General features: G+C 38.8%; 1 protein-coding gene across 13 annotated transcripts in view; it reads left to right on the top strand.

The window, feature by feature from the left end:
• The first annotated feature begins 7185 nt into the window (after positions 1–7185).
• CD44 (CD44 molecule (Indian blood group)) overlaps positions 7186–26844 on the top strand; it is a 58731-nt gene continuing 39072 nt past the window's right edge. For 3 of the 13 annotated variants that reach the window (XM_055715839.1, XM_055715840.1, XM_055715841.1), the window contains exon 1: positions 7187–7372. In XM_055715839.1, coding sequence (XP_055571814.1) covers positions 7309–7372 — 64 coding nt within the window. In that variant the 5' untranslated portion in view covers positions 7187–7308. Of the gene's footprint in view, positions 7373–26844 lie in introns of all 13 variants that reach the window. The other 10 variants (XM_027807949.2, XM_027807948.2, XM_027807947.2 and 7 more) reach the window with 6 other exon arrangements.

Raw genomic sequence — 26844 nt, 5'->3', positions numbered from 1 at the left:
ATTCAAAAGAATTTGGTAAATTCCTGAACAAGTGTTTTATTTACAAATTAATCACAAATGGTTGAAAAAGTAGTGTGCAGGAACCGAAAAATTATATGAGATTGGTTAGCAATGATGATCGTGTGATACTGCGTCATTTGATGATTAGTGTATTTATATAAAACACCAGCAAAGTGAAAATATTGTAATTTACAATTGCATAAACCATTGAATTTCTTTTTTCTGTAGAGATTTTCTGTCCAGTTGATATCTCTGTCACCCCAATCATTCCTCAAAAGGCAACCTGAAAGGACTGCAACTGAATGCAAGCACGTTTTCAAAATCATATTCAAGGTAATAGTTTTTTCTTAACTTCAGTAAGTTATTGTCACACAATATTACTCAAGAAAAGACAAAGCAAATAAACCACAGGTAGTATCAGCTTTTGGTCAGTAAGAAACATACTTTCTCAAACACAGCTGTGTTTTCTAGATATGTAATGAAAGAAATAAGCTTCAATGCATAATTGAACTCTTACCGACCATGTAATAATATCCCAGATGAGTGTTTATTTTTCATTTCTAAAATATCGGCTTTCATTGTTACTTAAGCCAAGTTGTTGAGTAGGCAATGGATGTGTGGTCTAGTGTGACAATTCGCAGTTCTAAGATAAACTCACTGTGTTGTAATAACATTCAGCTCCTCCCTTATCTGTTTTTTTACCAGAAATTCAGGAACATGGAAATGTGCAAAACCAGAGTTTTGGTCTCGCTAATTTTGTGAAATCTATTTTCTGTGCCTCTTTGCCAGCCTCACACAAAACTCCTGCCTCCAGAGTCACCCAGAATTATGTCCTTTTGCTTATTTATATAAAGAAAGCAATTTCCTTCAGAAGTCGTCATTTATTTTCCTTGACAATTCCCATATAAATTATGTACAGCTCAGAAATGAAAAATGCTTTCCTAATTGCCACCTCTACATGCTCCGAGTGAACTCCAAGGAGCAAACTGGTGGCGGTGGTGGTGGTGCTGGGGTGTCCTGCCTTGTGTATTCTCCATCCATGGATGGACGCTTAGTGCTGTTTGGATCTGAGGCACCTCCCTGGGCTCCCTGTTTTCCAGGTGGGCTCAGGGAGACAGCTGCCCTGGCTTTGTCTGGGTATGCCTAGGCGGGAAGGTTTGATATTCGGTAAAGAAGCTTCTGCTGTTGCACCAGGAGGAACCAAATTAATTGATTCCTGGCTATGTTTAACCTGCAGACCTAACAGTGTCTGAAAATATGTTATTTTTGGGGAAAGGGGGAAATGATAGTTGCTGCTGATGTGTGCATATCCAACAAGGCAAAAGGACTGCCTGTTTGAGGAAGAAGATGCTACTGCTGAAGTAAAGCATTACCTAAAGTCATGTAAGAGGGGCAGACTGCTTGGCGTATATTTTATGCAGCAAGTTTAGCATTCCAAAACTTAGCATTGTTATGCCTGTCGGCCTCCTCACCCTGTTCACCATATGATGTGCACACACCTGCACCTTCCCTCCTAAAGCCAGACTGGAACTAGCTATTATCTTTGTGTCTGAAAACAAACATGCCTATTATGGTCTAAAATTAGAATACTTTTCCTTCCCTTCCACCTTTCACAGTGGTCATAAACTGACTAACAGGGAGGCTGCTGAAATTCAGTAAGTTTCTGTTTATATATACAGACCAGGTCTGGTTTTAGTGTTCCTGGTAACTGGAAAAGACAGGCTTAACTATTCATTCCCACACTTCTATGTTTAGGGCACAGCCTAAATATGGCTATGGCAAGACTGGCACAAACAGACCTGGTGTAAAAAGAAATTTTTCCATTAATGAATCCAACTAAAATCTGGTTCTTACTTTCTTTAGATATGAAAATATTTTATCAGTAGCTATAAATCTGATGTAATCCCTCTATCCTCTCAGATTATGTATATACAGAGGAAAAACGTAACACTGCATGCAGAGTTATCATAATATAGATACTGGGACTAAATCAAACACTGTTCACATCTGGCTTGACTCAAAATTCCTCAAAAGCAGTAGAAAACTTTCCTTGACTTTGACTGTCTTTGGCCAGGTCCATATTAGGCATAAGAGCCCCTAAGGATTTATCCGTAGGTACAGTTAACAGTTTGCCTATGCAAATACCAAGTGTTTCCCGAGTTGTGTGAATGTTTGCATTTTTTGAAAGCTCACCTGCTCTTCTGGAGGTTTAAATATTTGATTTAATTATTCTAACATGCTGCATAGAACAGAGAGTGAATAAGAAAGGAGGGGGGCTAAGGAGAAGGATAAATGAGTGGAGAGGAGAGAGAGAAGTCAAAGTAGAAGAAGCAAAATTAAAGGGAAAAGAATGGGAAGACAGTGGGGGGGAGAGTGAGGGAGATGAGAAAGAGCACATCCTGCAGGTGGCCCGGAGCCCGATTTACCTATCCTTGAACTGCAAATGAAAGAAATGAAAGTGGGAATACAGAATGCTTGGTGCAAAAATGGTAATTCGTGCTCTGATATATCGGTTTCCAGGTTCTTGTTGCATGGTGTGTGCTGGGAGGCCCAACCAGCGGGAGGGAGGGGCAGAGACAGGCTAGAACCACCTACAGAGAAAATGTCTCTCCTTCTCCCCTCGGTTCCCCCTGTACTCCCCCCACCCCCAGCTCTCTACACAGCTGCTTGTGGCTCAGTTAGTCACTGATGCATTCAGCATGCCTGTGCTGCATGCTTGGACAGCCGGTGGCAGCTGCTATGTACAGGTTTCCTGCCCCATCTCCAGCAGCAATGTAGTAACTAACTGGGTAGAGTGGTACAAGAGCTGTGAATGGGAACTGGTACTGTCATTGCCTGCCTGTGCTCTGCTGGGAGCCATGGAGGTCAGCCAGGGACCGAGTGATTTGGGATGGTGCTAGGAACAAGCAAGCTGATGGGGCCACATGGTCTGCCACAGGAGAAACCTTGCTGTAAAGAGTTTCTTATGGCCTAATTGAGCGATTCTGGCTGTCAAGATTTTTGCCTGTGTCGGATTAGTGAGTTGTTTAGGGATCTGGGGCAAACCAGTAAAACAGGCTGATGAATCCACGCAGTAGGTGCCAATCTGGGTTGCTGCCTTTCTCAGAAGTAAACAACTAGGAGCCATTGTTCATCTTCCTAACTCTCTGCAGGACACAGGCTGTAAATTACGTCTAGGAACAAAAGGCTGATGGGAGTAGAACCGGGTGCCCAACTTCCCAAGGGAGTGCTTGCCCTCCAGCCAAAAGAGTAGCTTTTCTGGCTTAAACCAGCACAGGCTCTTATGCCTTCCCACCAGCACTCCATGCCCAAGTGTGCAGTACAGGATTTGCTACGCTGAAGTATTTACAACTGTTTCCATTACAAAAGCTGGTTTCAGGGTTGATCATGGAAATTAAATCCAGTCTGAAACGCAGAAACAAGATTGCAGTCTAGGGACATAGGAGGAAATCTTATTAAAAATACCATATCTTATTGACATTACAGTTAAATGAGTATAAAATCCTCACTCCTCTCCCAAAACTGATTTACAGCCAGTCTCACAGACCAGCTGTAGTCTGTGCTGAATGTATGCTGCCATGACTAGAATTACTTAATGAGATTTGTACTTTTTATGTTCACCAAGACTACGTTCTTCAGCTCCCCATAACAAACTTGAAATTTCCACTACAATACGTTCAGGAAAGGATGTTTTTAATATTTTATTTTTTTTAAAAAAAGTCTGCTGATAATAGTGGGAAAAGAAAAGGTTTTCAAATAGAGAGCTTCCTTTTTTGAAGTTTCTGGTTTTTACAATAGACATGCCAACTATTTTGACAGAAAAAAAAATTTCATTCTTCCCACCTTTCAGTTGTTCCCATTTGATCATGAAACCACTCTCCATTGGTGTCTCTCTTTTCATTGTAAGTTCAGGTACATTCACTTTCTGATCTGTCCACATAACAACATCCAAGTAAGTATACATTATAAGGAGATGCTGCCCCACTGAATTCCGTGGAATTTTGGCCTTTGACTTCAGCTAGGCCAGAATTTTATCCTCTATAGGGATTCCCACAAAAATATCTCTATATCACTGTAAGCCATCCATGTTCCTTTTCTAGGGCTCTAAAACACATACTCCCTAATAGGATTTTTATCAAAATTAATTGGTGCTGGCTACAGTTCATGTATGTGATAAAATCATGCCTGAGTTATTTTGGTGCTTCTGTACTATATTGCACCATCATAGATTCAGTATCTGCTATTTCAAAGGCTTCACAGGAAAACACTTTTTAACATGCTGGGGGTTTATTCTTTTTAGTTGTATTGTTTCGTTCTCTTTTGAAAACTTAATTTAATTATTTGGTACCATTTATTATTTTACAAATTTTTAGTGCCAGTAATTTAACTGCTTGTTGCCAACAGAGTAAGCAAATTCCAAAAGTTTAAACATTTAACTATGTGATTTGTGTTGTTAACATATAAATCATCAGAACATGGGAATGGGAAAAAAATGATAGGCTCAACTTAAAGTGATGGTCTGTGGCATTTCCTCAGCTGAAGATTTGATTTAGGATTTTTCTGTTCCTATATACAAATATTGTCTTAAGCTAAAGGAAAAGTTATGTATTTCTCACAAAGAAACTCCCAAAACAAACAAACAAACAAACAAACAAACAAAAACCACCAAAACCCCCCTTTTCCTAGAGCTGTACATCTCCTTTGACTAAATTTTCTGGGTAGCATCAGGCCCTGTACTCTAAATTTGGACTGCTGCTTACTTCAGGGCAACATGTTTTAGGGGAGAAATTCCATTTTTGGGTGGGAAAGAAGGAAATACTTTTGTGTCAGCTTTTTTATTTGTTTGTTAATGGTAGTTCTTTGAAGTGTTCAGTGCATTGGAATGCAAGTGTGTGTCCTAGGCTGGCATGTAAGCAGGCAGATGGCATGTGAAATGGATAAACTTACATGTTATATACATCCAATTCATTAATTATTTCTGTGCTTATCACATGAAATGACGTGCTGTGATGAATTATTTTTCTTGTACACAGCTGTCTCTTCCTTTTGCATTAGGTATTAGCACACTCATGAAATTGGTCTAAATGTGCCTAATCTTAACCCAATTTTATAGAGTAACAAGCAAGACAGAATTTCCAGAGTGGAATACCATTCATCCCCACCAAACACACTAAGATGCATATCGAATAACATTCAGCATTGAGAAAGCAACCTGTCCATAATCTGATGTCAGAACGGCTAGAATTTGAAACTTCAGACCGTGAAGAGACTAGGAATTTCCAGCCCTGATAAAATAAGAGTTCTGCTTCTGTAACACTTGCTCACATCCCTGAAACAGACATTTTTCTCCACTTACCTGTGCCAAATAAAACTTACTTTCACTTTTTCATTCCATGTAATTGTGAATACAGGACATTAACAGAGAGGTATTTTATGTTTACCAAAAAATAAGACTCAAAGATACCTAAATTTTAATTAAATACTCCATTCTTCATTTTCATCTATAGGGGTGAATTGTAAACCTCATTTAGCAATTGAAGAAAAAGATAAGCTTAACAACCTTAAAACATGCATTAACTGTGCACCAGCTCTTTAAATCCCACTAGACTTCATTCATATAATTTGATGCCAAGCTATAAACATACAGGAATTCACAGAACTATTTCTTTTCCACTGCTATAAACAGTGAGGTATATAGGAGATTGTTTTTTCCTTGCTTATAAAGCCATTTGTTTCAAAAGAAAAAGTAGCGTATTCGCTAAATAAAATGTGTTTTATCTGTAACTTCAAAGTTGCTAGCTTCTTAATAAAAAGATCCCCTGTGTTTTAAGGAAAGATTTTCACTTTAACTTTGTCCCATCAGATATTCTAGACCCGTAGGAAAAGCCTGTTAGAACCTGTTGCTAAAAATTTGGCTGATTGAGGAAAGGATAGCCAACCATGTGTAAGTCAAAAGTCAAAGAAAAGGCGAAGTCCTGAAAACCTCTTTGTGTAATGTTCTTGTGCCTGTAGCTGGAAAGACCTGTCTGTATTTTTCCATTGTTCATGTTAACAGAGATTAAAAATTAGTGAGAAAATTCTTTCAAGTGGGAGGGCTGGCAAAATGGTAATCTGATATAGAACTATTCATTTCAAATTTGCCGAGTGAAACTGAAATCTAGGCATTACTGGCTGTCAATCATTGCCACATGTGGGTTGTTAAAGGTGAGATGTACTGGCTTTGGTGATCCCTGACCCAACCCCTCATTCCACTGCACACAAACCACTGCTGCAATTCTGCAGCTCTGAAGAGAGGCCAGTGTATGAAGAAACCATGAGAAATCACTAAGGCACACAGCAGACATAGCTTTCGCTTATCTACAGAGGCTTTGAGGTTTTCACCAGGGATTTCATGTGGCATCTACAGTCACACAAAACCTGACACTGCAATGAACATAAGTCCCTCAGGAACTGAGACCTCATCTGAATGTCAAAGACTGTCGTATGTTCTTATCCTGTTTCTCTGCTTTGCAAATTTGGAATAGCAGGAATAATTCGTCCTGTACCTCATACCATTGACACAATAAAATAGCAGCCTTAGTCCTCAGTATCACTGCTGGCACTGGCATCGGTTACCACTGTTGTTGGAGCAGCCTGTGCGGAGAAGCCCAGGGCAGAATGGGCTGTGGGAGACTGAGCTGCCTTGACTTACCTTCTGTGCATGGTTACCCTCCAGGGACAAATAGAAGCATTTTAGACAGGTCCATTGCAGAGCAGGCATTTCATTTGCTTTAAATAGAACTGCAAAAAGAGAAAATGATGAGATGGGACAAAATAAGCAAAATATTTAGGGGAAACCTGTGGGCAGTTGTAGGTGTGTTGCTGGGGTTCAGAAAATCCAGTGCTTTATGATGAGATTTTAAAATGCAGGAGGGGAGGCTTATAACAAACAGTGCCTTTCTGTGCTAACTCATGCAAGATTGTACAAATTTTCCTGCAAGTGCAGTAAGTATAACTTTTAACTGTACTTGTGTAAGAAGAGGAGGTTTAGTGCCTCTTTAAAACTCGAGTGTGGCTGCTTAGTCAGTACTAGCTCCCCCCTTCCCCCCTCCTTCTTCCACTGCTGGGTAACTTTTGTTGCAATATGGGTGTGACTTTTGATGGAGCTCCCCCTCCCAGTTATGTCATTACTTCAGTTCCTTTGAATCTGAATAAAAAGTGCAGCAAACTTCAGACTCATTGACTGCAGGCTTAACGAGCGTCAGGGCTTTCCTTCTTTCCGCAGCTTGCAAGGATCTCTGGATTTTGCAAAACAGTTCCAAGAAAACAATGGCCAGCTTCTTATGGGCAACTTTTGGATTATGTTTACTGAAGCTTTGTCTAACAGAAACACGTAAGTTTTTTATGAATGAAAACACTTATGGTTGCTAATAGGTTTATGCTTCAGACACCAAGAACTCTTCTGCTAGAGAGCTAACAGCTTTCTTGCATCTATATAAAGTTTTATTATTTGGAAGAGTTATCAGAGATGGTTTAGAACTGTAACTTCAGCTGTGCTGGTCTGTACAATCACGGAAAGCTGTGTATTGCTTGTAAAGGGCAATTCCAGATCTATAAAAAGTGAATTGCAGATCATTAAAGTTAAGTTTAAACTAAGAACAGAAGTACATGAGGGAATTTAGAATAGCTCTGGTAAAGCTTGGTTCGACAATGTGACTGGTGTTACAGACTTAGTTTTCTCTCCCAGCTCCATTTCAGACAGTAGAGAAAAGGGGGGGTGGGGGGGGTGGGGGGGTGAGTGGAACCCCCCCCCCAACATACAACCACTGCATTCTTGAACTTACATGGGCAGAACTAACAGATAAAACATACTGCATTTGGACATAGCCTGGCTGAATAGAAGCAAAACTGCAGTTATCTGTGGCTGAAATTTGGAGAGCTTTTATGCCAAGCATGCTTGTTTCTGACTTCTTAAGGTTTATTTGGGGCAGACTGGCAAGATTTTGGAACACAGAGGGTTAGATTTGACTGCAAAATTCAGTTGTTTATCAATTAATTTTTTGTGTCTTTGTTATCTGCTTGAAATATTTGTATTTTAAAATGAAACATTAATACAGAGAAAAAAAATGAAATTTCTATGTCCAAAATGAGAATATGCTTTTGAAATTTCACATGGTGCAGGCTCAACCATGCTTGAGGGAAATGGCCATGCTTTTAACAGACTCTCACTGTGACAACAACTGCCTTGAGGCATTTTGTGGCTAGGGATAACAATTATACTTCTACATTATTTTTCTACTCATTGGCTTCAAGAGACTAACAAAATACATTTTTCATGGCCATTGTCACCCAAGAGCTGTGTGTGTATGTATACTAAATACATATCTTATTTGTCTGAGCAATAGTGCATACTTCTGTAATGGCTGCAGCAGTGCTGGGCTGTGAATGGGTGTGTTGAAGTGAACAGTTCCCAGCGTATCTGTGGTAGCTGAGGCACCCTCATTGCTTTTCGTTCTAAAATTGTCTGTCCATTGTACCAAAATGCTCTTGCTAAAATCAGGTATATGGATAAAGCCCTCAGAGAAAGGGCAGAGGTACTGTAGGCAGATCAAGTATGTCTGACTTGGTCGAAGCCTGTATGCTGTATAAGTATTATAATTATTCAGTTACTGCCTGCTCAACTGATTTCTCCTTTTATGAGCTGCAGGAGCATCCTAAAGAAGCAGAGTCTGCACTGACTCTGAGAATAATACATTTTTACAGCGAGATGTAGCAGAAAACCCCCTCTTTGGTGTAGTTACAAAAAGTATGTCAAACTTCACGTATGCCCCACAGGGAAGTTTCTTTAGTGGCTTAGAGAGGTATTATATTAGGCTATAGCTACAATATATTTTAATTGGTATGTGGTACATTCCAGCATGACTTTGTAGTCAGTAGTGACTTCAAAACAGCAGTTGATGGTGTGGTGTTTTGTTGTTTTTTTTTTAAACCAGTGACTTTACTGTGTATCACAGGGTAGTTGTCATCACTATTGGGAAAGACTTTGCTTGAAGACAAAATTCAGATCTACTCCTGAATAGGAATTTAAATTCTTTTAGTACAGAGTTTTGCGAAATTAGAAAGCACCTGTGATTACTGTTAATGTGGTTACTGAAGATGAGCTACTGAGAGCAGCTGAAAAACTTACTCATCCTGAGTTCTGTGCTGTTGTGCGTGTGCTGTCACTGACATGTGAGCAAGGTGCGTTCATGATATTGATGTGACTTTTGTTGTTTAAGGAGTCCAGATCAAGGAGGATATAGATGCTGTCATCTTGGTTAATGATGATTCTGGGAGAGGTTTTCCCCTGTGAGCACTATATATTTGTAAAAATATTTCTCTCAAAGTTTTCCTTGATTAATACAAAGTGAATCCTAGAATTTTGACACCCATACTGAAAGAAGCTGGAATAGAAGTAGTAGTAAAGATGAAATGAGAGAGGATGAGTCCACTAGTGAGAGGGAGGAGCTTAGCTATTAGCACTGGAGATATTGCCAGAGTCCCGGTACAAGGTAAAGCTCTGAGACAGGGCTACTTACTGTAGCTATCAGTCAGTCACAAAGGAAGGACCTGCCTGCCTCTTGACTTATATATCCATTATGTGAATTTGTAAATAACACAGATTGAAGAAGCTATTTGTGCTAGTTTATTTTCATTTAGTCCTTGCAGTGTGTATCTTGGCTATTTTCCCAAAGCTGAAAAGTAACGAGACTTTATTGAAGTTCACTTGAACTTCCATCATCATTTAACATGAAGGTTGCATACTTGCCCTTGAAATACTCTCACACAGAGAGCCAACAAACCATGGCAGAGGATTGTCTTGCAGTCTTGGAAAAATGTTTGTTGATTCTTTAGTTAAAGGTGTTCACCGCAATGTAGAACCATTACCTTGAAAACAGGAAGTCAGAGAAAGGCTTCATGAGGAAAGAGCATTATACAATTGAGGAATAACTTTTTAAACTAAATGTTTTAAAATCACTGGTAGCCGTAGCCAAGGTTAAACAAAATGTTCCCCCATACCTGGTGTGTAATTCTTTCCAGAACAGTTCCCATGACTTTTATTGGCCAGGATTTGAAGATGGTATTACTATTGAAGTTAGTCATCTAGCACCTAAACTTCCATGAGGTTCTGCTGTAGCAAGAACATCCCAGCAGGATGAGATGTCCTGAGATACTGATAGACAGGTATAAACAGCAGAGAGAATCATGAGCTCATTACTGCTAAAATATTTGTGGCAAATATGGGTTCACAAGAATTTCATTAAGGTGTTAAAAAATGCTTTCATTGAAGGACAATTGCCATTTCAAATGAAAGAACTTAAGGAAGAGAGCAAGATAATATAGTGAGTAAAACTGTAGATCTCAAAGGAAGTTTGATTGTATAGCAAAGAGCTTGGGGGATTGCAGGAAGCAACTAAAATTAGTTATATAGACATCATGAAGACTTGAGAAATTTAAGTTAGAGAAGAAACCTGAAATATATCCAGGCAAGAATCTAGTGTAAACCTCTGCAGACATATCCACTAATTTGGATGCCAACTGTCAGGAAAATGGGGAAAATAAATGAGGAATAAAAAAAGACAGATAGCAGCAGCAATCAAGTTAATGCATAATAGGAGCGGAACCTATAGATAAGTGAAAAGTTAAAAAAAGTAAAACCAGCATTGCTGACATGGCATAGGAAAAAGCTCTGGTGAGCTCTGTGGGATATGGGTTCATTAAAAAGCAAAGAGCAAACATGGCAAGATGGCGATGTTCTTGCCAGAGAAGAGATGGCATTCAGAGGGAGTGGCCAGACGGCATCAGTAATTAGGTTTGAAAATAGGTTGCAAGGCGCATTGTTTCCAAGGACAGATTAGATAAGGACAGACTAGATCAACATCTTTAAAGGACAGTTTGGGTGTTGGTGGTTATGCTACTGGGTAAGAGGATGGAGTAGAAGACCTCTGCTAGCTCTGTTTCTTCTTTGATAAAATAATAATTTTAGTTCTGAATGTAGTTGACTGGTAGTGGAATACATTATAGAGGAGCAATGAAAAAGTGATGTAGAGTTTCTCATATAAGGAGAGGATAAGTCAGTTCAAGAGCTTAGAAGTCTTTTGGAATTCCAGAGATACTGTAAGAATACTCCTCCATTGGCTTTTCTGGTCTTCTTGCCTCACATTTGTTCCCACAATAATGGATAAGTGTTTGAAAATATAGGCAAGATAGAAGACGATAACTCTTAACTTCATATGACATATATTCCATTATTTAGAAAAAAAAATAATTTTTAAAGAGAACCCTATGTGAGAGAGCAAGGGAAGGTATTCTGCCAAACTCTTCCCTAAAATTGCTTTTTCCAGGACCAAGGTTGAATGCATATAGTCACCTGTGAACTGTAACTTCACAGAGTGGATAATCATGAGATAAACATGACCCACCGCAGTAATCTTGCCTACTTTGAAAACAATACAACATTGTACTGGAACTATTCATGATGTTCAGAACACATGATATTTTAGCATCAGCTGGTGACTGAAAACACGCTTTACCAAATCCAATTTTTCAGCACTAAATTGAATTCTTAGACTAGAGCAGTTCAAACTTTCAACTGAAGGCCAGCAAAGTGAGAGGAGCAAAAAAGAAGTTGGGTTTGTCACCAACACATCTCTGAAACATACATCATGGTTGCTACCAAGTAAAACCCACATCCACAGTCTGTTTTGTTCTTTGCCTTTACTCCCCTCTTTGTGATATATCTGGTGGTTTGGACTGGTCTCCATGGGTTATCAACAACTGTAGGCGTGAAGCCTGTTTGGCGTAGCTGCTGGTCAGACTAGACCAGAAATTCATCAGCTGTTAACATGTAGTTGTCTTTCACTCCCAGGGAGGTAATAATCATTTCAAAGCCATCAGACACTGTAATTTTCAGTGACCATTATGGCTGCTGCTAATATTGGTGGCACAGAGGATTGTGTCAGTCTGGAATGTTTATCAGTTTGCTCCCTTCCAAATCACAGGCTTCCCTACGGTGGCATCAGCAGTTATCTCAGTAGCAGCTGGCGGTGATTTTCCTCCCTTGCCGCGGCTGCCGGAGCTGACCCCACCCAAGGGACAACCGAGCAGCTCCTCATATGAATGAGTTTGCAGGCAGTGAAATGGCAACTGAGAGAAAGAGGGGTTTTCTCTGGAGAATCAGTCAGACTGAAAGTTTAGCTAATTGTGATTTAAAATTCAAACCTTTGTGACTGTTTCCTGCCTAACAAAACCTGCAGTCATTTTTGGAGTCTGTGCCTACAATTAAGAACATAATTGAACTCTCTTTTGTATGCACTAACTTTGGGACTTTCCAGTTCCTCTACATGACAACACTGGCTGTGCTAGATAATGCAGCAATCTTATTTCAGTACGATAACTTTGAACCTTCACATTGTGAAACAGCAAAAAAAGAAGACAGAAAGGAGCTGAAGAATAAACTATGATTTTAGCAATTAGTAACGTGGAAGCTCAAGCAAACATGACAAATCAAATTAAAAATCACAGAGAAGACCTGAATCTTACATCTGCAGTTTGAAAAAATACATTGCTTCATTTTTTTCGTTCCTTCTCTTGATGACTGAGCTCAGCGCAGTAGCTGGAAGCATTAAGACTGTGTTGTATCTTTGCAAAAAAAAAAAAAAAAGAAAAAAGGAAAAAAATCAGACATGCAGCAGCTGTGGTAAAACTTCCGTCTCTGTTTCTGTTAACGAAACTGTTCCAAAAGCAATGTGAGATGGTTATAAAAGAGGTTGCCAGGGTACAGGCTGACAGCTGCCTAGGAAAATGGCATTAGCCAGCAATCATCAACTACACAGTTAATGTCTGATTTATTAAATACCTGCTTTCGTAAATAAGAAGCTACCCTTGACAGAATGTAAAATAGTAAAAAAAATCTGATGTGACATAGCTTTTGTGGATTATATATGTCTCATGGTGGCAGCATGTTAGCAAAACAGGTTCTCAGAAGTATATTTCCCTAGGGGGCTTTTTTATTGTTATTTTTGTTAATAGATAGGTGTCTGTAAAGAAGCAGGGTGTGGTATGTGTGGGTAGATGTAATGAAGAGTTTCTTGCAGCATTCCCATACAGAAGTGAAAGGTTAACTGGAGCTCAGCATATGGGTTTTGGTCACACAGGACCCTCTGGGCAGATGTGAGAGACCTCTGTCGAGGCAGAAAGCAAGCTGGTATCCAAATTGGGGTCTAGAAGTCAAGCACCAGCCTTGAATTGGCAGCTTCTCTGAGGGAACGTGTCTCACCACCAGGAGCACTTATCAGCAAGGGCTTGGTATCACACTTGCCGGAGCAGCATGAGCGCCACTGTTCTCAGAGAGTAGGCAGAGCCCACATGCCCACTCAATACAGACTAAGCAAGCTGGCAGCCGCTCCTTCCACAGCATGTAAATGCAGTAGTTCAACAGCACCATGCAGGTGTTTGTGATGGCAGTGGTTAGTCCTTTACCTACTCTTTACCATCAGCCATGCACATCTTATCTACAAGGTGGAGTATCCCTACTGCAGAATGAGACTAAGGCAGTAAAAAGTACATCGCTGCTAGGGGCAGCCAGGCCTTCCCAACTCCATTACGGTGCTCTAGCTGAAGCTTCTGCACCAGGAATATGGAATAGTTAACTGGGCAGGTTCAAGGGAAAGTAGTATTTGCCAGTTATAAAGAAACATGATTCATTAATAATGAAGACGCTGAGGGTGAAGCCTGAACTTACCTTAGTGTTTCACTTTTACTCACTTCCCTGTTATTCCTCCTCCTGCTTGATTAGGTGTCCTCCATTAATTTGCATGTCCTTTCCCTTTTCTGTCATTCACTCTGGCATGCAAGTGTAGAAAAAAAGCCTTTTTTACTAATGAGTCTTCATAGTTATAAATGCAGGTTTTTGTTCTCTGTTTCTCTATATTTCTTATGCATAAATTCAACGCATAGGAACATCTACAACATGGAAGTGAAATAATATGTGTTCTCTTCAAATCAATTTCTCCAGTAGCAGTGCTATAAAAATCAGTTAAATCTTATCTTTGTTGCTCTGACAGTTTATCCTGTTTACTTTTGTGTATGTTATCTGTACACACACTGAAGGCTGGCAGCTATTTTCAGTTTAGTGGCACTTGGTTCCTGTTAGACAAGTATGGTTTTCTTAAAACTAAGTATAGTTTTCTTAAAAAGTTCTTATTCAAGATTTATCTTTTTATGATTAGGGGTGTTGGAAGCTGTTTGGTAAATGAGAACTGACTTAAGTCTTTTGTCCTACTGTCAAACTTAACACTTCTTTTGGCTCAAGATCTTTAAAAGTTATTTAATAATTAACTGAAGAAATATGTCTTAAATTTAGTCAAGTTTCTCTCCTGTTTGAAGCAATACTTTTTGGTGAGAACTATCAGCTATCTCCTTGAGAACTGGTAGGTATTTGTATGTAAAGGCTTGATACTCTGGGAAAGATGAGTGCCAGTAGGCATAAAATGACCCAGCAAGTCAGAGACGGCAAGAATAGACCCACTGTCTCTAACCCGAAGGTGGGCCACCTGCTCACAATGCCAGAAAACCATGTGGCCAGAATGTTACAAGTCCAGAGGAGTTTGAGTGCCACTGTGCAGCAACTATGTGCATCCGGGTGGTACCCAGATATATCTTTTAAATGTCCACCTCTTCTTTTAAACAACTTTTTCTGTTTCTCACACCTTTTTACTGTTGTCCCCACTAATCCATCTCTGTCTCTCTGGGACATCTGGCTGAAGCAGTCTCATAGATCTGATAGACTCATGTAAGCATGATAGAAGGTTATATCCGTTCGATCCATTTGAAAATTCTGTTCAGCAGCTTAGTCATTCTCAGGCAAAAGGAAACATAGAGACCAAGTTCTTCTTACAAGAGATAGGCCTTAGAGAAGACTCAAATGACAAGAAAATTCTCTCATTCATATATTTTACGATTTTCTTTTGGTTTTGTCCTTCTGTGCTGTCAAGTCTCACTTACTGTCATTGTGTTCAACATAAGGCTAATAGGGCAGGAACATCCTGTGACTTCACATCAGTAGTAACAAAATGCTACTCTTACATTGCACTAGCTAGAGTGCCTTTCTTTTCTGGGAGGAGCAAAAACTCTTGTAGCACAGGAAATAAAAATACTTTTTTTGAAATCTCATATTGAGCTCTAAACTCTTAGACTCCTCTTTTCTAGAATGTAACAAAGTAATTTTATAGCCTACAGATAATAGATGTTTGGTGGTTCCAGTTCATCACTGAATGGGCACAGCTACGATTTTAGGCAGGCAGCTATCATCCACAGTTCTTGTATTAAAAGCAGTAACAGGCAGAAGTTGCAAGCGTGTGAGACACCTTCCCATGGTGACTGCTTAGAGCGAAGTTTCTTTCCTGCTTTTGTGGCTTGCCTCAGAAAACCCTGGATCTGTTTGCTCACTGTTGTGGTGTAAAATGTTGCAGAGCTCTTCTCAGAGTGTGTATGATGAAAGACTTTTTTGTCTCCTGACATTTCCATTAGATCAGTCCTATTCATTCATTTTCTCGTGGCTGTATTTCCTGGCTGCTTGTTGGGCGGGAAAAGATCACAGTAGTTTTATTCTATTTTCTCAACATGTCCTTGACCTGCCAAGTCTCACACATTATCTGGTAGTGATATAGTTCATGTTCACACTGGACAGAGAACAACATTAACTGGCTTTTAAAACAGTGAAGCAGAGGCAATCTTAGAGCATTGTGGAAGGGTAAAGACCACTACAGTTACTCAGTTTTTTTCAGAGCATGTCTAGGCATAAGTGCTAGGCAGCATTTTCTTTCTCTGTGGGTTCATGTGGATTAGACAAAAGAGAAAACCCTAATTTATTAAGACAAATGACTGAATCCAAATTTGTTTTCTGTTAATACTTTGCTAAGAGTATATTTTTATCCAAGTAGTGTGTGTAACAAGTGGTTTCTATTTCTTTCTGGAGTTGGAACATTTTTTTCTTCTTCTTTTGTATTTTCTAACAGCTTCACTATTTATATAAAGCCAGTGGGGGCCAGCCCTATTGTATATTAGTATACATAGTATATTACATACAGAACAATGCAAGACCGTAAAATGTTGCAATAGTGCCCTTAAAGATCAGTGGAATTTCTACCCAACATTTTCCACTTGCAAATGAATTAACTCCTTAATTCATTTCCTTTGACAAGCAAAGGAGGAAAAGTTCAAAAACTCTCTCTACCTGACTAGGTTACCATTCAAAATAAAATACAGGCAATGTTATTTGCTTCAACTGCTTCTATGTTGTCACAATCCCATTTAAAAAACAAAGTAGCATAGCTACAGCATTGAAAGTCATGCATCCAGCAAGGGTTATATCCACTAATAATCGACAAGAGTGTTTGTTGATAACATCTACTTGATGATACACATCTACATCTTCAAAGCTCAAGGTGCTCATTAGTAACAAGACGAAATGTTTTCTCCCCAATATATCCTACAGCATCTTAAACATTTGAACATTTCAACATCGACATATGTCTGAGATGTATTCCTTCCACTTGTCATCGGCTGGATTCTTCCAAGTACTGTAGAAGAAGAGCTTGAGTTCTTGAAAAAGATTTAACGTCTTATGCTTTCTCAAACTATCACTTCAGAAACAGGTTGTCTCTCTAATGAAACTTTGTCCTGTATAATATTTCTTTTTCTTGTGTTACGTGGAGTTGACATAAATATTACATTTTGTCTAGAGGGGTTTACTATCTTATCTGGTGTGTGTTTCATCAACACATTCAGCACATTTGGAATCAGGCTGAATGTGTTTAAACTATTGTAGAACCTAAAATTTCAGCTCTGGATATACTGTTATTTAACAGAGTAAAGATCATCCAAGAGAGTAAGAAAGAAGTGATCTGACAAACACACTGACAGAAGATAACAACAACTTGGGGTTTTTGTAGCTCTTTGGAAGTCAGTGATTTTGTCCCCACCTCAAAATAAGTCACCCCAGCAATGTAGCTGTAAATAGCACATTTTTCTCCTAAGTCCCAGCCACTGTGCCATCAGCAAGATTAGTGCCTCTTTCACTTGAATTTCAGAAAGCAGCTATTTCAGAAATTCAGAAAGGGATATTTCAGCTGAGGCAAGCATTATTATTAGTAGTAAGAAAAAAGCCCTTGTACAAACATTCTTCTGCTGGTACAGAAGTGAACATAAGTACAGAGGACCAGAGCATTCTCTGGGAAGCTTTTATCTTAGAAACAGGAAACTCTTCAGTTACTAACTGGTAATCCAACATAGATCCTGGCTATAAAACCTTGCTTCAGCTGGACTATCCACATCAGAAAATACTGTTTATGAGTAAGAGCTAAGTATTTTCCTAATTTTTGAAGCATCCTTACAAACCATTGTTTGCAGACCTGCACTGAATTTAGTAACGGAATCGGTCAAATACTTATCTGACTTTATTGCTCATACCCATAGTACTCAGGCCATGTCACTTTATCAACACCAGTCAGAATTATATTACTGTTGACTCACAGCAATTGCAAGGCAACAGTTTGCAACATTTTAGCACCTTTTTCCCACCCTCAACATGATACAAATATATCTACAATAATGGTCATAGCAACATGTTCAAGTCCTAATATAAGTCTGCCTTTTGCTTTTTAGCTTACTGGTTTGGTATCCTGAATTGGCTGCTGTATTGGGAGATATCCTGATATCTCCCATCCTTCCAGAGCAAATAGTTTTAAGAGTCAGCTGAATTAGCAGTGTTTCAGGAATTGGTATAGTAAGGTGTGTCTAAGACGTGCTTTCAAACTGTTCAAGAAAGACAAATGGAATCTATACGCAACGACTGGTAGCAGATCATCTGGAAAAGTGGTTCCATGCTGCGTCAGCTACTTCTGCGGTTCCTAAGAGAGATCTCTGCTTTGTTTAAAGAACTTTCCACTTTTATTTCTTGCAAGTATGTGATGAGACCTTCTTACTTCTAATTCCAGAACGCTATACTGACTTGCTTTCCTTTCCAGCTCTGATACCAGCTTACTGGTCTCAAGCTATCTTTCCTGTATATAGCTCACTGTTAATATTCATTGTCATGTGGTAGTAATGGGTCACACAAGATCAGTTTCTTTGTCTTAGTTTACCTGACAACTCAATGAATTTTTTGTAGTATCTGAATTCACAGAATATTGAGGCCACACTGCCAATGCCTCTTTCCCATTCTTCCCACGTGCAAATGCATCTTCCCTGCCTCTTACGGATTGTTAAGTTTAAATAAACTTTTTTTTTTAAAAAAAAGGAAAGATATATTAAACTCAAGGCATATCATTATTCTCACCACATTTCTGATAGCAACAGCATTGTGTTCATACTAATGTTAACTATGATCTCCAGTTATTAAACATACCTTTTTACTAAACCAGTTATAAAAGGTTCAAAACTAAGACTGTAAGAATTATTAAAGAAGCCTAACTGAACATCTAACTTGAGATACTAATAACTTGCATACATCTTAGAAAAGTTTCTTGCTAGTCATTACTTTCAGTATAAATCTCAAGATTCTTAAAACTGTAGTATATGGATGGATGGAGTAACACAGAGTCCAGAAAATGGAAATATTTTCCCACCAAAAATTCAAGTGGGAGCTGCCTGCTGGCCCAGGCATTCTGGTTACTGGCTATGGGATCCTTGCCCTTATGAGTATCAGCAAAAAAACAAAGGGAGTAGTGGATGTGACAGTGTTCTCTTCCATTGTCAGAAGCTTGCACTGATTTAAGGTGGGGTAAGACCTTTCCCATTGATTTCTATAGATTCTAAATGAGATTTGCTTAAGTAGATTGTGTTAAGCATTACACACTTTTTACAAAGTGATAATTTCCAAAGGTAGGTTTTGTTTGAACCATACTTACTTCAGATCCCAAGCCAAGTCTTTCTGCCAATGAAAATACTGTTTGGATTTTTTTTTCTCTGTCTGTCCTAATATTTCCAGAGCAAAATTTCAAGGTCTTCAGGAAGTAAAAATGAAGTGTATTTCACAAGTTTTACTTTTTTCAGTAGGGTGCAGTATGCCTCCAATGCTCCTGAGAGCACCATGGTTGCCATCCCTCCATTGAAAATGTACTTATGACTGGGTACTTCTTGGGTTTTTATGGAAAGAAACACATTGAGGTCAACCCATTCTCCATCTCTGAAACTGCAGTAGCTTGTACATACAGCTGGATAAGCAACTTTCATTTTCATTACTGCCTGTGAATTAAGTTCTTCAGACTTCTTCCATGATCTCTTCTTCAGAGAATGCTTTCTTCCAAGACTGTTTCTTTACTTTTTCTTTTGTACCCAGTATTTCTGATCTCTTTGAAACACACCATTTGTAAGGTCTTGTGGGTAACAAGGACCAGACAGCACTGCTAGCAGAGGTTACTCAAAATCCCATTGTGGAAAGAAAATGGTATTTCAGTGTAACATCACAAAGCAGTCAGCTTTTGCTAACCATTGATTCTAACAAGTAAATTTCTTCAGGTTTTGGTTTTGATTTGATTATCATTCATCCAGTGATTTGTTAAGACTTAGAACTTTTCCATACTCTTGAGACCTCCAGAAGGCAGATGATATTATGCTTTATTCTGCTTTATTGTGAAAATCACAAATATTCAAAAGTAGTGTATTATCCATCTTTAAAACTGCAAAATTACATGCAAAGGTTACAGTTACATTCTTAATATGAGAAATCTGGATTTAGTATGAATCATTAAATCATGCATTACATTGGAGGTTTCACTTCCCCAGTTTCATTTCTAGCAGGCCAAATTCAACAGATTATCAGACAGTATTTTAATCAATATGCAATTACCAACTATGATCCCTGGTTTAAGTCTTTAATGTTGTACTACTTTGTACTCTTTGTAAGGTATCTTCTTGTAAATCTACACAAGAAACTTCTACAAAAGGTTGGGTTTCATCTTAATTTTCCAAGGCATTTGAAAAAAATGGAGAGGGAAAAGAAACTGGGAATGAGTTCATGTGCATTGTGGGGATGTTGAGTTTGGAATAACTACTAATATGTCTCCTATTTGGGCAGTCCTCTTCTGCCATTGTTTGTTACTAGGAAGTTGGCATGGGTCTTTTGTCTTTTGACATGTCTTACATTGTGAGGCATATCCTAAGCAGCTGCCTTCTTTTTAGTGTGACTGCCAGACTAATGTTACCTTCATTTTAACTCGCTGGCTTTCAGAGCTTTAAAAAAGATTCTTGGGGTTCCCTTCTCTGTTGTTTTCTTGCAAAGTGGACTTGTTAAAATCAATAGATGTTCTACTTCTTATTCAGCATCTTCTTTTCTCTTTTTCAGTTTTGGTCATTGTTTGCTTTTCCATAATGAACTTACTGCACAAATGAGTTTAAAATTTGAGAATCCTTATTAGTGGTTTTCCTGATAACTCAGAGGAGCAGAGGAAATATAAAAAACCATAGTTTTAGAACTTTAGAAGTTTAGAAATTGTTTATAAAAAAAAAATAATGCAATATCATGTGAAAAATAGTTTCAAATCACAGCTGGTATTATTATTGAGTAACAGCGCAAATCATTAAAATTCAAAATCTGTCATTCAATTGGACTTGTTAACTGTCGGTCTGATTTTGCAGTAATTTCTTATCTAAATAACCACAGACCTTAAAACAGACTTCTTGTGACTTGTCAGATCTTAGATGGAGGCTGAATGTAAAAGCTGTAAGAACACCATAAAATAATAATGTAATGGTTCTTTGCTCTTACAGCATTCTTTATCAGTAAATCTAGAATTGCTTTATTAAGGAGGTTAGTTGCAAACTGAGGCAAAGAGAAATGAATTGACTTATCCAGGTTATATCAGTGGGTAAATGACAGAGCAGGGAATAGGCATAAGGCCCTTCGACCTCCAGGCTGGAGGTATGTCTGCTGAGAAACACTGTCTCACCTGCTTTTATCCCAAATGACTAAATGGTTTGATTTCAGTCAAACAATGAAAGTCAGACTCCAACTATTATTCACCAGCTTTGTTTCATGTATGTTTCTTCACCTGCACTGCATGGAACTGATCCCAACTGATTTGCTTCACAGTCCCTGTTACTCAGCCTTTGGGGTTAGACTACTCATTGTACAGCCTGAAGCTTTCCTAGTATTGACAATGATGATTATGTTTTCATCATCTTGAGTAGGGCATATCTGATAACTGTCTAATTCCAGGACTATGATTTCACTGCCTGCAATTTTTCCACTGAGGTGCTGCACAGCTGTACCATGTTCTAGTGGAGTCTGAAAACTTTCAACTCACTATTGTGTGAAACTACTACAAAAAGAATAATATTAATGTCAACAGCAAGGACATTTATCGTAAGTGATGACTGTATAGGCTCACTCAGGATGTTTACCAGAGCAACGGTTGCCAAGCAGATAAAGTATGTTTGGAAGATGCATTAGCAGACTTTTTTCTTCCCTCAGCAGCTGCTGAGGAATGAAACATATTTCTTGTACTTACTTGCATTGTGAGTGACTCTGTGAATGCTTGATTCATGAATAGTGCCACCCCCACTCCCACTTTTCTAAATCAGTAGCCAGGAAAGCTATCAGATTGAGACACTGAAGACTTTTGCCCATCTGTAAAAGGAACAGAGACAATGACTTTGGTGGCCAGCGGGCAGATTCGTTAAGAACAGTTTAGAAGGAAGTCAACTGCCTGAGCGGGGTCCCACATCCTGTTTCCAGTGTGTACTTGCTGAAGTAACACAGCAATGTAAGGAGTACTTGTTAACATCTGGTGGAGAAAGGAGATCCTCCTGCTGCAGTGTATCTCTCTCTGGCCACTGTGTTTATCCCCAGCCACATCTCTCCTTTTCATTTCACAGATCCACCTGAGCCCACTTGGATCACAGGGTTAACATGGCTACGTCATGACTTTTTATGCAGTTAACAGCATACAGGAGAGTGAAGAAGCTACTATCTTATTTGCCTTTTCAGCCCAAATTACTAGGTACCCAAATATAACTGGGTAGTAGGAATAGCTTTGGCAACACTTCAAAGAAAGGTCTGATTTTATACCTTTGAATCTGTAGAGAGGCATCTTCACTTTCTTGTCACCACACCCAACTACTAAGAATATGTTGCCTCTATTTATAGCAGGCACTCCTTACAACATGCAGGTAAATTCCTTTTGAAGTGTTTTCCTGGACTTTTTTGTCTTTAAAAAGCCAGGTGTGCAGATTCCCTACCCGCCCACCCCCACCCCGAGTATCAGCAATATATTAGGGATATAATTATGGGTTGTTTTCTCTCCCATGCAAATTTTCAAGACTTACAACACTTTCCTATGCCAAACTGACACGAATATACGAGATTTTAAAAACCTCTATGGGGAAATTTTGGCCTGCGTTCCTTAAAGCATCTACTTGTATTGCAACCAGGTAAAGGTTCAAACTTAACTTTCTTAAATTGTTTTATTCTGTTTTGTGCAAACTAATTAATTAAGTTTCAAAATGAAAGGCAGTTTCAAACTGAGAAACAAACCCCTTGTTTTGCTTTATTTAAGTATCCACAAGGGATGCTTCAAGAATTGAAAACATGGTTTACTGCCACTAAATCTGGAAATGTATTTCCTATAAATCATTTTAAGTTTCACAACCTGTGAATACCCCTGAGAAGGTATTTCATCTGACAATTTCCAAGAACCTGTAAAGACTTACTTTCATTGTCACTATTTGGAAAAGCCTTGCTTATGGTGTAGGCAGCTTATTTCCAGGTTTTTTACTCTACTTTCTGTAGAGAATGGTGGCTGGCAGATCAAGAATATCATAACTGGGAGAACAGAAAAACATCACCCAGCCACGCTAAATGGCTGTGCATGTTGCTTGATCCTTGGTGGTTTTGTGTTGTGACAGTAAAGGACTGCAGCCTCATAGACACATGCTTGCTTGACTCACATGGATCCTGCAGAATCTGACTTCTAAATTTGATCAGTGTGTAGTCATCCCAGTTTAGCCTCTGATTTTCCCAGCACAATTTTCCTTTCCCCATCAAGCCCTGAGGGATTCAGGTATAGGTGTGTTTTAATGATGTCGACACGTGTCTATTGGTGACTGCAGCTGGGATTAATGAATCATTTTACATAACCTAACAAACAGCTATCCAGTGATTTTCATCACTACTGACCTGGGCTTCAGTCCAATTTCTGACATAAAGGTGGAAGCCTCTGTATCCAATTACAGTTGTCTGGGCTGCGAATTGCCTTAGTGAACGGTTTTACTAATAGCCTCTGAAGAAATGATGGAATACTCAGTAAATAATACCATCCAGGCCCATGTGTATTGTAGTGTATTATTAGGTAATCACTGGATGATATCTTTGTACATTCAATTCTCCCGGATGTCAAAATGGTGGTAATCGAGATCTCTTAGTTGACAAAATGTCTTGGGTCTTGAAATGTTTCGTGAATCCATCCCATACAAAGTTTTGTATTCAGAGGGCAATTCATCTGGTCAGGAGTAAAATAGACATTCTTACTTAGCCATGAAGTTGTTTTCCTGAGAAACATTTTTTTTAAAAAAAAAAAAAAGATCAGCTGGAGATAGGTCTGAACTGAGAGCCAAGATCTGAACTGTCCAGACCTCAGATCTTAGGATTTATATGACCCCGTTTCTAGGTTTGCCTGGAGAGGAACCATAGTTACTAGGAGTCTCTTTTAAACAGATGTTAATCGGTTTCAAATATGCCACTTTTCTCTACTTCATTACTAGCATGCATTAAAGCAGGTGCTAATATTAAAAATGTAGATATCAGTGCTAAGCTAACAGTTGTTCCCGTTCAGAAGTGTCGCTACAAGATTAAATAATCTGAGATTATTACCCAAGTATATCTCCCTAGAGCTTGAAATCTAATAAATTTAGAACAACATTATTACAATAAATATAAGAACTATATTCTGTTAAAGCAAACAGAGAAGAAAACCATCTGCACTGTCAAACCCCTAGTTCTGTTGCTGTTTCCAGCTCAAATTTATCACATCCTGGTGACCTATCAATCATCTCAAACCACAAACAGAAAAGGAAAATCCCCTTGAGAACAGTACATGAACATTTCCTGGTTGCCATGCAATGCAGACTGTGGTTTTACCAAGAAGTCTGTTAACAACCTTGTGTCTTAAGTATTCTTCTACTTGTTTTTGTTTAAGAGGGGAAGGTTGTTTGCAAATCTTCCACTTCATTTGTTTTGATGTCTCTTTGCAGTTGATAAAATAACTTTTTTTTTTGTTTTTTTTAATATAAGGCAGTATCCACCTCGAGAGTGAAACCTCCAGGTATTGTCTTGAAAACAATGAAAAGCAGGGAGCAGTGCATGAAACATCCATGCAGTGGATCAAAAATCTTTATGAAAAATCCACTCCAATGGGAAAAGTTAGCATGAGTCAGTGTTACTCATTGTACATAAGGGTTGAAGAATCAGGGTGGAAATGGGGATTGCAACCGTCTTCTTACTGTGACAGCTTCTAACAAGCTTCTAGTATTAAAATCAGGGTGTAACTCATACTTCCATGAAAGGACAATGCTCTTTAGTCTGTCTCATCCAATGCTGTTACACCAGCGGGCTCTAGCTAGAAAGTTGTCTGTGGAACTGCAGTTAGTGATTTTGGCTGAAAAGGATTAATTGACCCTGGTTTAGATATGTGAATGGCAATAGCAGAGAAGGGCTTGCATGCAGCTGCTTGAAACAGCACCAGAAATCCCAGGTAAGAAAGAAAGAAATGGCCTGTGTGAAAGTTAATGTTCTCCAGGCTCATAAAACTCAGTGCAGGCTTAGGGGCATTCCATGGCTTTGGGTTGAGTCACCCAAGTCTCATGGTCTGGACGAGATTAATGATGATGACAATGCAGACATACTTTCTGCCTTTTTAAAGAGCTATTATGAAACAATTTTGTCTTTCAGCTGTAGCAAGTCATGTGGATATCAGGAAAAGATCATGGCCTGTCAGCTCCCAAAGCCCGCCAGCTATAAGTGGGGGCAGAAGGGAAGGTTTGGGTAATGTTTGTGATTCCGCTGTGAGTCCACTCTGAATCAGCTCCTTTGAAACTTCAAAAAGGTTGAAGGGTTAAGTAACAGTTTGGCACACAGTATGATTTTTGCATTGCCTTGTCTCTTGAAACAAAGAAAAAAAGCCATCTTTTGCATAACTGTGTTAAAGCCAGCTAAGTAACATCAACATAAAAGAAATGTATTTGACCTTCCTGCGCTATGGGAAAAGGTGGAATATGTGTTTAGATTTGGATTTAGCAATCATGTTTCTTTCTTAACTCAAAATTAGTCTATAAGCCTCAGCATGGAAAAAAATAATTTAAGGTGTTAATTCAGTTTAGACCCTGTCTTTTATTTTCTGTAAGTTTTGTATTGATACAACTAGAAATATTTTCATCAATTCAATTAATAGTCCCCATTGTCTGGATGTTAAAATATGAGAAGACAAAGTAAAAAATCTGGGTTGCCAGGTCCAGGCAGTACATTCTACATCTGTATGCTGCTGGTTTTAAAACATGGTATTTGCTGTCTTCACAGAGGAGATGCTGGGTTCATGCAATTTACTTAGACTATACAATTTCATGTGAGTTTTAGGTACTGCTGTAGTCCTTTTTCCACACTCTCTGCTTCATGACCAGAGTATCTATACTACAGCAATGTTATAAACATTTTTAATAGTAGGTGTAGAAGATATCATTAAGATAAAAACAAACCATGCTGTCTCAACATTACTTTAGGGCAAAGTGCCAACTAATTGGATGGCCTCAAAACTAGTTTTGGGAACTGAATTGCCACATTTTTGCCCAGAGTTTCCTGGACATTCATGTGATCTCCCACACTGCACGAGTGAGGCTTCTTGGGAGCTTTGACCCTTCTGTGTGTGTGTGCAGTGCAGTTGGTCAGCACATGTGCTGTAAGCCTGGTACTTCCCACAAGTGTCCTGCTGTACAGTACGTAATGCTGTAGAGACAGGCTGAGCATTTCCATGGAAAACGTACATGCATTGTAAATGTAGCCCACAAGTAGTTCCATTAAGCCTATTTGTCTAAATAAACCTATTTATTTTCAAGAGTTGGAGTTTAAGGGATTGGCTGCCTAGTAAGTGGGATTTTAACTACAGCTGGATCTCTGAGTGGTAGTGGAGCATATATTGTAGTGTTTTAAAGTGATGAATGGGCTGAGGTTTGATGACAGCTTAATCGAATTCACTCTAACCAAAAGTGAACTACATTTAATATTTCAATGAATCCAGATTGAGCTGCAAAATTCAAATGCAACCAAAGCAAACTGATGTGGTATCTGCTTTTATCACAAAAGTTCTTCAGAAATCAGCCTAAAGATATTGGAAGAGATGTTGATGTTCCAAACAAATCTAGTTCCAAAATCACTGAGCTTGTTACTTTTAAGTAATCAAATAGATCTTTGTGATCTGATCCCCAAATTTAATATTAATTCTTGGGCTTCACAGGGTATGTTTAATTATTAACAAATTTAGGCCTTCCTTGTTCTACAAGAGAGAATCAAGAAGGGAAAACTAAAGAGAAAGTTTTTTCCGTCTAGGTCATTTATGTTTTATACAGCTACTGACCGGACAACTTCCCAAATGATGTCAGGCTTTGAATATGGAACATTTGGAGCCAAAGTAGAAGCCACTTGTGGCAGCTGTAAGAGTAGCTCCATCCTATACCAGTAGCCGTGGGCCACATCCTTCTGCGCAGAGTAGCTATTTGTTGTGTTGTTATGAAAACTTCTATTTTGATCTGCAACTTGAACATCTGTTGACAGTATTT

The sequence above is a fragment of the Falco cherrug genome, chromosome 7 (assembly GCF_023634085.1).
Source record: "Falco cherrug isolate bFalChe1 chromosome 7, bFalChe1.pri, whole genome shotgun sequence".
NCBI classification, from domain to species: domain Eukaryota; kingdom Metazoa; phylum Chordata; class Aves; order Falconiformes; family Falconidae; genus Falco; species Falco cherrug.
Note: the sequence above shows the minus strand (reverse complement) of the source record. Positions and strands in the feature narration are given on the sequence as shown.